The following is a 16,296-nucleotide window of genomic DNA, read 5'->3' on the forward strand; positions in this document are numbered from 1 at the left end:
TGTAAATGATTTCTATTGAGAACAGATGGTCACTGATGTATTCATTACTTATTCTAGCAGATGAATAAAATGTTCATGAGATGAACGTTATGAAAATCAGTTAGCTGTCCAGTTTCATCGGAGTTTTAGCCTCATTTTACTGGACCACCAACGGTAATATAATAATTGAATCAAAAAAGTTAACAACATTGCTGAAGATGTGCCCATCTTCAGTAAAGGGTTTCAAATTAGAGCTCCGATTAGGATGAATCGTGTGGGTGATTTCCTGAAGAAGAAGAATGTGCCCTTCAATGTTTTTGGCGAACCGCTTTAGGCACAGAAAAAATTTTGGAACAGGAAATCCCAGCTCTTTGTTGCACTTGTAAATGCGTATTTTAATCTTCATTCTAATCTCCAAATTCACAATCATACTAAACTTCCGAATTTTTTCTTACAGTACGACTTAGCGCACGATTCGTGCAGTAGAGTCAAAACGACATGGAGCACACTGCAGTTGCGTACGCAGCGACTCTCCAGGCGGTGCGGTGGAGTGTAAGGAGCGTATTGAAACCCTTGCGAGCACCGCTCAACGCTACAGTTTGCGATGGTCCCACCTCGGTTCCAACTGCTGCCTCCACTGCGCCGTTTCGAGCGCGTATACACAGTGCTTCATGTCGTTCTAAAGCTTTGATGTTAGCATCAAAACAATAGGGTTTCCCTTCAGTTCGATTTGGTTATAGAATGAGGAGAAAGGCAGGAAAAAAAGTGAAAAAATACGATATACGCAACTGCTTGTCAAAATTACATGAAGAACGGTGCAGTTGCGTAGTCGGCTGCAATTGAAGCGGAGCAGTGGGGAAGGTGGAATCGAGGTGGGACCATCATGAACTGTAACGAAGATTAGTGCTAGCAAGGGTACCTTTTCGATCTTGAAGGCAGCATACCACGAATCTGAGGTGGTGCGGATTTCAGGTGGAGTATCCGTGTACGGGGTCGTAGATTATGGAGTCGGGGTAGTTCCGCTCATCTCTCCCTGAATCACTGCAAACAACCGCCTCCAGAATGCTGTTTGTACGACGCTATCTATTGCAACGCTCCACCCCTTGCACCGCCTCCACCTTGCGATTCGTCGAAAATCAATTCGGACTGCCCCGATAGGCCAGTAAGGGAAGCTACGCGTGCAAGGGTGGCACGCTGCAATAGAAGGCATTGTACAAAACATCATTCAAGGGCCGGCTGTTTGCAGTGATTTAGGGAGAGATGAGCGGAATGGAAATTGCTTCTAAAATTACTCATCTATTGAAGTATTCTTTGCAAGGTATTGAGGTCTGGATCGTTCTTACATGAATCGAATAATCAAGGAAGGTTAAAGAAAAACCTATGTGCAGCACATTCTGACCCACATGGAACATGTACCTACTTCAAATATCGACCTTACTCCACCTGCTTTAGTCCATATTTATCCACAAGAAAAACGACAGTTTATTCATACTGAAAAGTTATTTTCAGAAAATTTCGCCAATTCCGGAATGATAAGTGAAGTTTGTCTCGAACGAGAAATTGGCGACAACGTTACGATAACAATTCGTACAAAGGATTTCACAATTACACTGACTAGCCAGTTGAAAAAAAAACCAAAATAAAATCTACGTAGAATAGATATTTATAAAGCTCATCGTACTGCACATTGAACAATGGCAATTAATACTTATCAAATAGTTGTGACAAAAAAGAAAACTAAAGGAAAATACACCAAATATGCTATGGGAAGGGCGTACGATTCATCTAATCTCCTACTACCCAGAAATTGTCTATTTTACAAAAATAAAGGTGTAGGCAACGACGTTTATGCTAAGCTGATGTGGAATTGAAGAGAGGCACAAGGAAAAGAAAGGTAGGGACCTAGGAGACCCAGAATACTCTGGGTACTTAGGTACTCTAAGTTCCTACCTTTCTATACCTAGAGTAGGAACAGGAGGGAGGAGATGAGAGGCTGAAGAAATATGTAGCGGACGCGACGTATAGTTGGGTCAGAACGACATGAGGCACGGTGCAACTGCGTACGCGGCTTCTCTCGAGGCGGTGCGGTGGAGCGTAGCGGTTAGGACCGTGCTGGAACCTTTGCCGGCGCCACCCTCCACTGCATTTTCCGATGTTCCCACCTCAGTTCCAACTGCCGCCTCTACCGCGCCGTTTCGAGCGCATACGCAAATGCACTGTGCTTAATGTCGTTTTGACTCGACTATGTTCGCGAAAGGTATGATTTGGGCGAAACGACCTGAAGTACAGTTACGTAAGCGGCCACACTCGAAGCGGCACGATGGAACTGGCAATTGACATTCGATGTGGGACCATCGTTAGCTTTGCCTGAACTGAGTCGATGAGTGGTCGCTAGCGGAGTCACTTCTGGATCCCAACCGCTACGCTCCACCGCTCCGTTTCTAGTACAACTGCTTATGCAACCGCACCGAGCTCCAAGTCGTTTTGACCCGCCTGTACTATAAGTGTCGGCGACGGGATTCTATAACTGCTACTTTCCTTGATTCCTTCATTCCGTCATTGTGTCATTTCCACGTTGAGAATCTCGTGCGGTCACAAAAGGGCACAGCGATCGTGCGTATAGAGTTCCAACAATCACGGACAGTACACTGAGGTGACCAGCTTTGCCGAAAACCGGCGACAACTTTCCCATCAATGGGAGACTCTCTCTGCAAAAAAAAAGAAGTTGAAGTTCAGGTGAATGATAATATAACTGAGAAGTTTGTGTGTTTTTACGTTTACCATTCATTCCTGCTGCACTCACAACATATATCAGATAAAAAAACTAAAGAAGTAAAATATTTCCAATTCCAAGATTCAGATTCCGATTTCCCATTTTCATACTCGCAATGGAATGATGTATATCGGGGGAAAATGTAGTTGGGAGGAGGGCACTCAGTGGTGCCTTCATTTCTCGACGCACTAACTTAACGGCATCACCCCACGAATCCGAGGTGGTACGGATTTCAGGTGGAGTATTCGTATACGAGATAGTAGATTACGGAGAGGAGTGTGATTCCGTTCATTTCTTCTTAATTCTAGTAAAAAACGACCCGGAAGATACGGCTTCGACCGTTCCGGCGCGCTACTTTCTACAACGAGTTCGATTTGAGCGCGCCAGCCTTGTGCATGCCGCATCTTCCGAGCCGTTTTTTACGGCAATCAGGAAGAAATGGACGGAATCACCCTCCTCTCCACAATCTACCATGCCGTATACGAATACTCCACCTGAAATCCGTCTCAGATTCGTGGGGTGATGGCTTTAATTTTTTCTTTTAGTAAGTTGAACTTACATGTCATGGACTAATGTTTAGGCCCTGGGGCCCCGATTGATTTAAATTAGTTGTTTCGAGAAATAAGAGCACCACTGTGTGCCTACACCCTCTCCCTCTTCCTCCCAAGTACATTTTATCCATATATCGTGTTCAAGTGAGGATCGGAAATGATTTGGCGAATTTGTAGCCCATTGTCTAACTTACTTCTTTGTCAATGATGCTGGATTTAACGGAGGACCAGGTTGCATTGAGTACATGAAGTGTAGAATCGTATCCTACAAATAAACCGTCAGTAACTTTCATTACAGTCTCTATCTCTGCAGACTTATGCTGTAGGTGATGAATAAGATCTTTTGGAAGATAAAAGTTAACGCGTTCAGCGGGATCCCCTACGTCTCTCACGAGTAATTTCTGCGGAAAGAGTTCGCTGTGAAAGAGCCATCCTCCCCACCAGACCAACAGGATCACTCGTTCTAATTGGTAAACCCACTAATCTGCCTTCTGGTGTCCTTATACGAGCTCTACAGCTCGCAGCGCTGACGAGGCAACTGCTCCCAAACAACCTTTCCCATTTTCCCTTTCCTAGGCTATTTCGATTATTGTAGTATCCATTCACACATTCTATTCACACAAAACCCTTAAAGGCAGCATAACACAAATCTGAACGTGGTTAGGGAATTCACGGAAGAAAAATAAAAGATAGGGTTGTACACCTGCGGGATTAGGGATTGCCTGCTCACCCTTTCCTAATCGTCCTAAAAAAACGGCGTAGGAACCACTTTAATTCCTACGACGAACATTGGAACGCTCCTGTATGTAGACGTTCTGGTCTCCTCAGCGACCTATTCATTGGTTTCATTTGAATAGGCAGTCGAGGAGAACTCACTGGCTTTCGACCGCTGCGCAGCTGGATGTGGCGCGTGTACAAACATGGAGCGTTGCAACTGGAATCGTCGTGAAAAGCGGAGTCTTTGACGCCGTTTTTTTAAAGAACGATTAAGGAGAGATGGACGGAACTATCCCCGATTCTGGAATCTGCAACCACATCTCCAGCTTACCCAGTGGAGTGCACGAATATTGGCGCGAGGGCGCTGTATTCCTCATAATGCTTTATAAATGGCCATATCGGTCAAATTTCCCTACGAGGCACCTCAAAACGTGCGAGGTACGTATAGCAGGCATATGTGCGGCGTCTGCGAGCGAATGGACAATTAATGTAGTGTCAATGCCCTGTCATCATTTGTGTCATCATTGGTGATCCCAAGATCATTTATTTCGTGGTACGCTACCTTTAACTTTGCAGTACGAAAGGTTCGCTAACCTGTATCCACGTAGGAAGCACACTTAGAGGAATAAAGCAAAATATTGCGTCCCAGCCTGCAGCATACCTAAATTAAGAAGTTATTAAATGTTCTGTGGTAGTCATGAAAAGCAAATGCAAAACCATAATTAAAATATGACATTTCCTCCCACCTCAGTCTTGGCCACAATGAAAACAAAGCATGAACGTAACTATCAACCACCCAATTAAGATTCGGATTTGCCACAAGATTCACACCAGTTTGCCAAGCAATTTTAACTAAAAAATAAAAAGTTCTAAAACTAAAAAGATGAAGCTATTGTGAAGACTTCATAACTGTAGTGCTATTTTCATACCCAAAAGCTGTTTCTATGGAAGGGGAGATGAAAGGAACTATTCGAGCGTTAATCAACTTACAGTTCTCCTTGAATTGTTCGCCATACTCATTTTTTACCGACATCGGTAGTTTTCCCCATATCTGAAAAGAGCTAGCATGGTACCTACAACAATTGAAAAAATAATGAATTATTGCTTAAATAACACTTTTTTTGCGCTAACCCCTCCCAATTCTCATTGCTCTATCGCGACGCGAACGTCGCGCACGGCGAAAAGTCCAGGGGCAAGGAGGGAAGGGCAGAAGGTGGTCGCGGCGAGAGACGCGCGGCGCTGCGACCAGATCCAATTTTCCCCGGTACCTGTTGTCCCGCAGCCGTTAGTACAGTCGCCGTCGAAAGTGTTTATTCAACCTGATGCGATACGTATACACGCAGTGCTCGTTAGTCTCTATCGCTCTGACCCGGCTGAACACCTTTGGTACCAACTACATACAGCCTTCGGTGAAAAGTGAGAAAAGTCCTAACTATAAAAATGTCATTCGAGTACTTTCAAGGACATGACAAGAAGATTCTTGAAGGCAGAAGGATTTACCTACTGTGGTTAACGACAAGTACTTGGACATTTTCGGCTCACCAATTCTATACATGTGCTGTAAGGCTGATTTCTACATTTTACTGCTATTTTTTCAACCTTTTTTCACTCTAATTGACGAGCTGACGTTATCGCTTGACGCGATCGACCTCAGTCGAGCTTGTCGTTCTTGAAGCTCTGCCCTCGATTCTCGATGTAAGGAACCATCCATTCGTCGCCGTCCTTTCGCAAGACTTGGTGTTCTAGTGAACTGCTTATCCACATCGAGCGACTCTGATGCCTTCCGGTCGGCAATGTCAAGCAGTTCGAAACGGAGCGTTGTTAGCAAAGAATCCTTTCCCTTCGTATTCGATGTTTGATGCCATAACAGTTCATTATTATTAAAGCAAAGGTGGTGGTAAAACAGACCACCGATCTTTACTTCACCCTTCTTATGTTCTGTTGTAAATCACAATCCCCCTCCCGCAAGCAATCATTTATTTGGGAAGAGGACGAAATAAAATCTAGCTCGCTCTAGCTGTTTGACCATTTTCTGATGGGCTCTGACCGTGTGCTACTGGCTGGACAACAGCACCTTTTTCAAGTATCTGGGTAACTTCACACATAATAGTGCAAGTTATAATAGAGTCAAAAGGAGATGAAGCACGGTGCAGTTGCGTAAGCGGTCGTAACTCGAAGCGGTGCGGTCAGACGTCCACCGTTCATTTCTGCAGCTCGGGTGAATCTAGCGATGGTCCCACTCCGCTCCCAATCGCCTGTTCCACCGTACCGCTTCGAGCGCGACCGCTTACGCAACTGTACCGATCATCAGGTCCTCTTCTGGTTTCGCCCTCTTCCTGTTCTTGATCTCTCTTCTTTTCTTCGCACCCCTTTTTGACTTCACGATGGTGCCATCTCGATTCCAACCGCTACCTCCACCACGCCGCTTCGAGCGCAGCCGCTTACGCAACTGCACCGTGGTTCATGCCGTTTTGACCCGTCTATATGGTCTATCTCATATATGCTATAATAAGTGCTACTTTAAAGACTATCACCATTTTTTTGGGACTTATTTCCAGGAAACACATGATTTTAAATGTGATACGTCAGCAGCAGTGCAAGAAATCACTCAGGGAGTATTTTTCTAGGTTTTGAAAACAAATAACTATTCAAAAATTCACCGCTATCTAATGAGCTACAATCGCTGAGTTAATGAGAAACTGTACCAAAATATACCTTATTCACACGGCTGTGTTGCGCATCTTCGCTTAGTAATTCGGTCTTGAATGCTCCCGGTTCCAAAATGTGAACTGACACGCCAAATGGTCGCATCTCCAGTCGAAGGCAATCCATGTAAGCTTCCACAGCAAATTTAGCAGTAACATATGGTCCTACATAGAGACCGTGGAGACGTCCAGCGGTCGAACCCATCGTTACAACTCGGCCCTAATAAATAATAGGATGTTTTTTTCCAGTTGTTGTTCTGATGTTATGTTGAATCTTATTTTCAGAGATAAAATTGCTCAGAAAAGAAAGAGCTCAAAAAATGTTGACAGATTTGATCCGGCATTGGTTAGTGTCGAACTTCACTAATCAAAATTGATTTTTAATAAATTTAAATTTTTGCTCATCACAAATGCTAGAAAGGTGACAACAAATACAAAAATACGAACCTCCTGAAGTTAACTGTAATAGACCAAAAACAACCAGCTAAGTAACCTTGAGAGAACAAATTATCTGGTAACCCGTAAGTCCGCTTTTATTTTTTGCGAAAAGACGCAAGTTTTTCTGTAACACCGTCTTTTTCTCTGAAAGTGGTTTCCTAACGAGTTTTTTTTTCAAATTTCTAATTACAAATTATTATAACAAAAACATTTAAGTTAAACAATTTACTGATAGTGATAATGATACCGATCGCGCTCAGTTTGTCAAGCGGACTCATTTACGGGATTTTAGGGGGATTGAATTTTTTTGAGTAGTTCCTTCATTTTCCTAAGCGACCTATAACGAACGAGATGCGGCCGCTCACATAAATATAACTATAAACGACAGCAGCGCTTGCGTCAAATGAAATACTGCATGGATTATTTCCGTCTTTAAAGAGGAACCCGTTAATGTTCTTATTACAACCAGTTAAAGTGAGCACATCATGAGATTGACGATTTTGATGAAAAAAAAATGAAAAATGAAAAAAACTATGGCAAAAAAAAACCCGAGTTGATTACCGGCGTGAATGCCACCACACTCACGTACCTGGTGGGAATAAAAACACTTTTCCAGGAAGATTAGGGGAGGGGGGAAGATTGAGTGAGGTCATTCACATACTTGTAATTTACTATACATTTATCCACAGAGACCCCAACATCGTCAATTTCGTGATATTCACATTAACTCCATTCTTTCGAAAGAAAAAACGAGTAAAATTTCTTTTCAAAAGTAGAAAAAACACAAACAGTAGGAAATGTTTCAAAAATTTTAAAAATTGTCGTAAACTTTGAAAATTAAAATAATAAATTCCAACTTCATTATTCACGCAATAGAAAAAAAAAAGCTGAAAACCAAGATGTTTTGACAAATCACCTTACTCTGCTTCACCAACGGTAGAAAATTATGGCAAACACGTACGGCACCAAGCGTATTTACATTCAACGATGACAGATATTCATCCGTTGAACACCAATCATCCGGACCAAATGTGGTAAACACTCCAGCATTGTTCACTATGCCGTGAAGTTGAGCATTCTAAATGTTTTCTTTTTCTCGTGGCAATCACGTGGATTACGGGAACGCCAGCCAGCAGCCATCTCCTACTACTAACCTGATCATTGAGAATTTTTTCCACTTTGATGAACGCTTCCCTCACACTTTCATCTTTTTTAACATCAATTCGAACAGTATGTAATTGTCCAGCACCGAATCTACGACCTTGTTCGATTAGGCTTTCAAGGCCCTAAAAAAAACAGAACCTTTCAGTATTTTCAGTCTAAACAACTCGTCATTATCCTTATTTTTACAGCTCAAACAAATCAATCAAAACCTTCTTATTCGATTCTAAATGAAAAGAGATATCAAGAAGGAGTTGTGCATAATATTGTGGTGACACTTTTTTCACGATTCTTTTTAAAATTTAAAATTTTTAAGCTAAAATTTATTTAAAATTTTTAGAATTTTAAAATCTTTTTTAAATTTACTTCAATAATTTAAATTCACTTTTGAATTTACTTTATTCAATTTAACCAGATTCATTTATGTACTTTGTGTCATCCTTGGAAATCTGCTCCTTAGTACGTACATACATGCGTCTGTTTAAAATATGTAAAAAACAATACAAAATATGTTAAAAATATTCATTTTTTGTTTTTAGCAGATATAACGTATGTATGTTAGTTCAGACACCACTCGATTTCAACAGAGAAAAGAGATTTGTGTAACAATATTGCGAAAATGCAAAATCTTGCGGTTCGTGATCGTGTTTTCTTATCCATACATGATTTTTTTTCTTTTTTTTCATACTCAAAAGAAACGCGTTTTTTTTTTTGCTTCAGTGACAGCGCAAAGAAAATACAAAACACATTGCATTTTAGTACCGCAAATTCCCAAGCTGCATGCAAAGTTAATTAGCTTTTTTTGCTTCAGTGACAGCGCAAGTTCTCAGTTCTAGGACCTACGGTGGACACCCCTAACGCAGACACGCGACAATGGAACGAAACACAGCACAAAGATCGCCGATTTGAGGCCAGATCGCTAGTCTTCGACATATTTCCTCGTACCCGTAACAATTCCTCATTTCTAACAAATTATGAGCACAAATTATGAACCATCCTAACAAATTATGAACCATTCCCAACCATCCAGCAACTAATTCAGTGTGATCTTTCATTCGTGTAGATGTTCAAGGTAGATGTTTTTGGATCCATCTTAATTATGTTTCGTTTCGGCAAGGTCGATCGTTGACCTGAATAAGGCGCGAAAAACATGGTGAAGTAGTTCCGCGGCCTTCCACCCAAAAAAAGAATGCATCATAGTTTTTTTTTTTTGGAAACTTGGATAATGAATTTCCATTTATCCGCTGCTATCCGAGCTACGCAGTTATTTTGTTATTGAGGAAAAAAAGAGAATACGAAAGAGAACAGCTGGAAATCTAAAACTGCATTAGTTTCTGTTCTAGAGGAAAGAAGCAAGCATTCCTCTCCGTTTCTTTTTTTCTGGCTCTCCTTTTTCGTGTTTCCCATCCTGAAAGCCTCCAGTTTTTTCTCACTGGCCTGCTATTAAAACGCTTTATACTTGGAACACTTTTTTTGTTCTTTGCACTGATCCAAAAAAAAGTTTGGACTAATCCAGCTTCATCCACCTATTTATCCATAGATCTACTTCGGAAGTAGATTGTTCGAAATCTTTGGTCCAATCGGCTGGATAAATGCACCCATATTGTAGAAATGGCTTCTGAGCTGAGTCCTTCCTGATCCTCTCCGTGTCAAAATAATCTATGATCTTTCCTTTCTAAACCACAGCTCACGTGAAACCTGGCTACCATTCCTGACTGATGAACTGAGGCGAAAAAATCGATATGTCGATATAGATATGGATTCCTGTTTTAAAGGCAGCATACCACGAATCTGAGGTGGTGCTGATTTCAGGTGGAGTATCCGTGTACGGGGTCGTAGATTATGGAGACGGGGGTGGTTCCGCTCATCTCTCCCTGAATCACTGCAAACAGCCGCCTTCAGAATGCTGTTTTGTACGAGGCCATCTATTGAAACGCTCCACCCCTTGCGCCGCCTCCACCCTGAGATTCGTCGAAAATCCACTCGGACTGCCCCGATAGGCCAGTAAAGGACGCTACATGTGCAACAGTGGCGCGCTGCAATGGAATGCATCGTACAAAAGAGCATTCAGGGGCGGCTGCTTGCAGTGATTCAGGGAGAATGAGCGGAACCACCATCCTCTCCATAATCTACGACCCCGTATACGAATACTCCACCTTAATTTTTGTAGTTTTTAGTTGAACAATTTTTTCAGGTAAAAGTATTTAGGTATTGTTCATAGGCATTCCATATATACGTTATCGTAGATTATGGAGATTCCGTCCATTTGTTATTAATTGCGAAAACAATAGGCTGCGCTATTTTTTTTTTTTTTTTTTGTTGGGTGCGCCTTTTTTCCCCCCCCCTTTTTTTTACCTTTTTTTTCCGGAAATGGGGAAAAAAGGGGGGGAATCCCCCCCTCTTCATAATCTACAACCCCGTATACGGATACTTCACCTGAAATCCGTTCCACCCCAAATTTGTGGTATGCTGCCTTTAAAGAACCGCTATCAATTTCTGACAACTACAACCAACTCATTGATTATCACCCAGTAAAAAGAAAAAATTGTCGTCCGATACTGGAACTAAATTCGGGGTTAAAACCTACAGGAATCTTTATGCGACGTTCCGCATCCGCGTGTCTGCGTATAAAAGAATCTACCATGGAGAGTTGCGCGATATTTCTCAAATTTTATTTGTTGCTTGAACCTCAGCTACAGATTGGAAATGGTTCTAAGCGTTTGAAACATTTAAAAAATGCACGATGATGAAAAATGCGAAAAGCTGGAAAAGAAAAAAAAATGACGTGAGAAAATCGTTTCGAGTCACAAAATAAAAAATATGCCCACAAACGGTATCACTGCTTCCGTGGTCGTTTATTTATTTTATTTAAAAAAAAAACTTTACTACAAAATACACTAAAGTATAGTACGGATTACAAAGTGTAAGAAAAATTCCAGTGTTATACTGGCAAATCATCCCTGTCATTTTCAAACACCTGAAACTAGGTAGTTTTGAAAAATCTCACATTTATCCAGTCAAATTACACGAAATCCTGGGCTGATCTTTCAACAGTCGTTGATATGGCTGTAGGAATCCTTCTGATAGTAATCGGTCATTGGTTAGAACGGCAAATGAAGTCCAATTCCTCTTTTTTCGATTTTTTTTTTTCATTTGATTCAAGTAAAGTAAAGGATCTCATAAGTATTGATTGAAAATTAAAAATTGGACAAACCTACGGGTTTGGTTGGGTTAGAAATACATACAAACTTCAAAACCTTCAACTAATTTAAACCCTCCGAAGATGACCATAAGCTGGATAATGATGCCAGTTAACTACTCAATAACAACCTAAGAGGTAGAAGAACAGAGGCACTCGCAAAAAAACAAAATCCAGTTCTCATTAAAAGAGGACTCAACAGTTACTTTCAATTTTTTTTATATTTCAGATTTCATTACCGTCAACTCGTATCAAATCGCTAATTAACCAGAATTGAGGCGGTGCATTTGACATGAAGAACGTCAGATTATTTTTTTTAAAGTGCCTATTTTTCTGGAAACGGCAGCAGTGCAAAGGCAGCCGATGTTGTGAATTCTCCAGGATAAATAGGGTTAGTGGTGTAAATTACGAGTATGTACGTGACTAAGCTCAAAATTCCTCCTAATCGTCCTGAAAAACCACGTGGGAAATGGCTTTTCGTACGTTTTTTCCTACAAGCCACTCCGTTTTCACTTATAACTCCTCCTTTCAACGCGCGATTCAATTACCTCACCAGTCAATTATTTGGCTTTACTTGAATAGAACGTTGGAGAAATCATAACGGTGTCGCGTTGGGTGCTTCGTAGGGAAATTTGAACTCGAATGGCCGTTTCCCACGCCATTTTTCAGTACGATCAGGAAAAATTGAGCATGGTCACGTACGTATTCGTAATTTACACAACTGACCCTGTTTTTTCCTGGAGAACTATAAATCACATTGACAATTTCATTTCAATTTCATTGATTTCTTTCTTATCTGAGCAAAGAACAAAGAAATTCATAAAAATTCTCGTCGAATTGAAAATTGAATGAGTTATGGTCTCAAGAAAATGCAACAACTGTGCGGTTAACGATGACAGGGCGATGAATCAAAATGAAACATCGATGGATCATTCAAAGAATAATTTCTTTCATACTTTGATACTTTCCCGGCCGTGTCCGGAAACCAAAAGTCAACTAATGTAACAATATGCATCATAATAATGTAACAATAGTTCAAACATCATAAATCATTTTAAAAATGAGAATATCAGTTCAAATTTCAGGATAAAATACTCACCTGCTCTGTATAACAGCCGGCAAACACATTCACACCCATTTTCAACAATTTCAACGTCAACAATCGTCCAAAACCACTATCGCAACCGGTGATGAACACATATTTCCCGACATAGTCCATATAGAAATGTTCGAGGATTAGACGTTTCAGCAGAAAATACGCTAGTAACGCAGACGCCATCCATATTAGTATGGAAAGCATTTAGGATTGTCTAGAAAAAAGGATTCTATTAGTTGCGATGATTGTGATGAATTTGAGGAAATAATTCACCGAAAAATTTGAGTAGAATAAAAAAACGGACTGTTTTAAAATCAGTTGGAACAGTATTTAAAACCTGATTTTTTTAAATAAATAAATTTTCTTTTTTCAATCGACGACAAGATGAATCCATAGGGCACAATGTGATAAGTCAGTTATGAGTAACATAAAAATAATGAAAACAACAAAGCGATGAAGTAGAAAAGTGTCAAAAAAAATTAAAATCGCTGCCGACACTAATAATTTTAGGGCAACGCTACGGCGCAAATTCCGAAAAAGTATTCTCAGAGGAAAAAAGTTCAAAAGAAATAGGAAAAAATAGAAAAAACTGCAGCTAGATTTGTTGGAATGCGTTTTTTAGTAGCCAAATGAAAGTTAAGACTTCTGGCAAAATATCCATCTGACAATAATGTCTGAATTACGAGGATATGGAAAAGTTTCTTCACTTTGATTTTTAATCTTTTGATCCTGACCTTGATTCTTGGAAAGATTTCTTGAGCTAAGCGCAGATATCTCTCATCTACATATTTACTTATCTATTTGTTACCTAAAAGTGGACAGAAATAAGGAAAATCAATAGTGTGAAACAAAGTTGATCTCATTTAACAGAAAATTAAGCAGGAGCAAACCCGAAAAAAAAGAAACGAAGTAGAAGAAAAAAACCCATGTAATATTGAGATAAAAATTTTAGTCGTTGATTTTTTACTTCACGCACAGCAATTCTTGCATCCGCATTTCTTATGCATAGTACTGTAAATAATATGAGAAGAATGTTGTCCCACAATTTCTTGCATACAACAAAAAGTGGACCACATTCTTCATCAAATTTGGACTAATTTAAGGCACTTGAAGCTATTGTAGACGGCTTTGTAGCAAAAGAAAATATGAAGATTAAAATATCCACAGCAATTTTTCCTCCTAAGAATTTTGAAAATTGCAAAGAAGGAACTTTCTAGTAGTATTCATCAGAAAGTAAATCCAAATCAATCCAACCGAAAATCGCTAAGTCTTGATTCATCTTACTCTGTTTGCATAAATATTTTAGCCAATGATGTGAAAAATAAATAAAAATCGCTTTGAGTCCCCATTTTTCGTTGAAAAAAAGTGCACTTTTCGAGACATCGGCTATTCCTAGAAAAAAAAGAAGCTCACGACGAAAGGAAAAAATAGATCAAGAGTCATAGAGGAGAGCACAAGGGAAAAATACACGAACTATCCGAAAGTGCATACATTCGTATGCGAGTTACAGATACAGACAGTATTAGAGGATCGAATAAAAAAAATATTGGCATTCGCATGGAAATTTCTCACGTCGATTAGCGCAGAGTCTCGTCTTTGAGTGATCGAAAGAAATGTTTTTAATGTAGGAGCATGGAGGACTGCATTATCGCTATTTTTTTTTTGTTTTGGGCCATCTTTACAGGATTTAATACGAAATAGGGATGTGATTTATTTAATAGAATTAAGGATACGAAGAGGGATGGACGCATTATCGTACTATTTTTTGTTCTGACTGTTCGTTAGGGAATTTGATCCGAAATATTGACGTGCGCGAAAAAAAAAACATTTCAGCGTCTTTCCTAAGTATAAATACGTAAATGTGATGAATAAGTAATCTCCATTTTGATGCATTTAAGGACACAAGAGGTGGATTTTTCAAAATTCCTTGTATCCTTTTATGAGCTTATGAGGTTGCAACCTGATGCAAATTTCAGTCTCTGAAATATCCTTCCCGTCATTTTTCAAAGTGAAAAAAATGGAACTAAATCGCAAAAAGAAAAACATTGCTCGTTGCAAAAACTTCCTGCAAATTTGCTTCTCCTAGTTTCAGAAATATTTCTTCTCCTACACCAAGATAATTCCACCATGATAAAATAGTCTCAGCACAAAGAGAAGTACGGAAGTCATCAAATTTAAAATTGAAAAAAATTAAATTTAGTTTAGTTGAATAATGTTATAATAACATTATTAATATAATAACAATAGCAGTAAATTTTTTTTCAGCTGAATAAATTAAATTTAGTTCTTTATACGCTACTTACGCTAATTTTCTGGGGAACAGCCTCAATACAGGCTTTGAAGAGGACGAAAGGTTGTAAGACCATGTCAAACAGAAGAAAAGATCTGGTCTGGGAGAAGTGTCGCTGTCATCCGGGTATACATAAATGTAGGCAAGTGTGAATAGAAATAAATAAATGAGAGTAAATATAAAACAAATAAATAAAAGTTCAAAAAGGAGAGAGTCATAAATATAATAGGTAAAGATAATAGCAGTAAATAAATAAATAAGCAAATAAATGATACATATCTAAATAGATATGCGCGAAACTACCGAAACTACCTGCCAATGTGAAGGTGGGGCCTGAGCATTTTTTTATTGGAATTTGCCGGCCTTTAACAACTTTATCGAAACCGGGCTGAAAATCCGGAAACCACAGGGATACGGCCACCAGCAGAGCAGCACCCGTTCTGACCTACTGGAAATGCGGGAGCTGGAACTGCACGTTACGTTACGTTTTTACGTTACACACCAAATAATGGAAATAGAGGATAAAATAATAGTTTTCTAGGATCTCACTAATGCTAAAAAAAGGAGGATATTTAAACAAAGCGCACTGGACAAAGTGGAAGTGCCAAAAACTCGGATATCAGTCAAACCCACACAGCAAATAATTAGCATTGTCTACTGGGTATTACCCAGGCTAACTGCCCAAAAAAATCAGTGTCCTTAGGGAACGAACGTTATATCCTGAACAGTTTGAAACATGATGGAAAAATCCAGCCACACCGTGTTTTCAAATACCGCCGGAATTTGCACTTTATCAAATATGTATGGATGTAATGTTGTAATGTACTTAGTCATATACGCAGCCTATAAGTCAATAAATTTTAGGAAAAAAAAACTTCCATTGGAAAATTAAGTAGATATGAAGGTGATTTTAGATGTTCTATGTACATACTATTCATTTCTTGACTATTTTCAAACTTTCAAAATAAAAACACTTTAGTAGGGTTCAAGGTGTACATCAACTTATGTTATTTTAGGAAATACAGAATAAAATGAAAAATACCCTCTTAAATTCTTTTGGGAGACCACTTTTCACTGAAAATTGCTGAAAATAGAAAGAACAAAAACTAGATCGACGAAGAGAAGCGTAAGAAACGGTGGGGCCTGTCCAAATAATCATGATTCAACTTAAAACATTAAAGGAAGTTCTACGATGAATTTCCAGAAATTATTCCTAAACCAAATAAAACAGGAAGTAACAAGAGTTCATACAATTTCACATACGTAGCACCAAATAACTTCTTAGCGTCAACAGAAAGGAAAGGAAGGAAAATATCTGAGAAAAGAAATGAATTTTCGCCCAATATGCGTCGCTGAACAAAAACAAACATACACTTAAAACGATTTA

The 16,296-nt window shown here is 39.5% G+C and overlaps 1 protein-coding gene across 2 annotated transcripts; it reads right to left on the reverse strand.

Annotated features, from left to right (window-relative positions):
* Positions 1-2,527: 2,527 nt before the first annotated feature.
* Positions 2,528-12,823, reverse strand: RB195_015918 (uncharacterized protein; the record flags this gene model as incomplete). 2 transcript variants are annotated; one of them, XM_013437151.2, is made up of 9 exons in its annotated part: positions 2,528-2,687; positions 3,498-3,568; positions 4,615-4,681; positions 4,767-4,872; positions 5,011-5,071; positions 6,736-6,945; positions 8,080-8,241; positions 8,318-8,449; positions 12,623-12,823. In XM_013437151.2, the coding sequence occupies 9 exons, from the start codon at positions 12,821-12,823 to the stop codon at positions 2,528-2,530; spliced, it is 1,170 nt and encodes a 389-aa protein (XP_013292605.2). The 2 variants fall into 2 exon arrangements, with proteins under 2 accessions (XP_013292605.2, XP_064062737.1); XM_064206856.1 differs by having other exon boundaries at positions 12,623-12,742.
* Positions 12,824-16,296: the final 3,473 nt, after the last annotated feature.

Source organism: Necator americanus, chromosome V (assembly GCF_031761385.1).
Source record: "Necator americanus strain Aroian chromosome V, whole genome shotgun sequence".
NCBI classification, from domain to species: domain Eukaryota; kingdom Metazoa; phylum Nematoda; class Chromadorea; order Rhabditida; family Ancylostomatidae; genus Necator; species Necator americanus.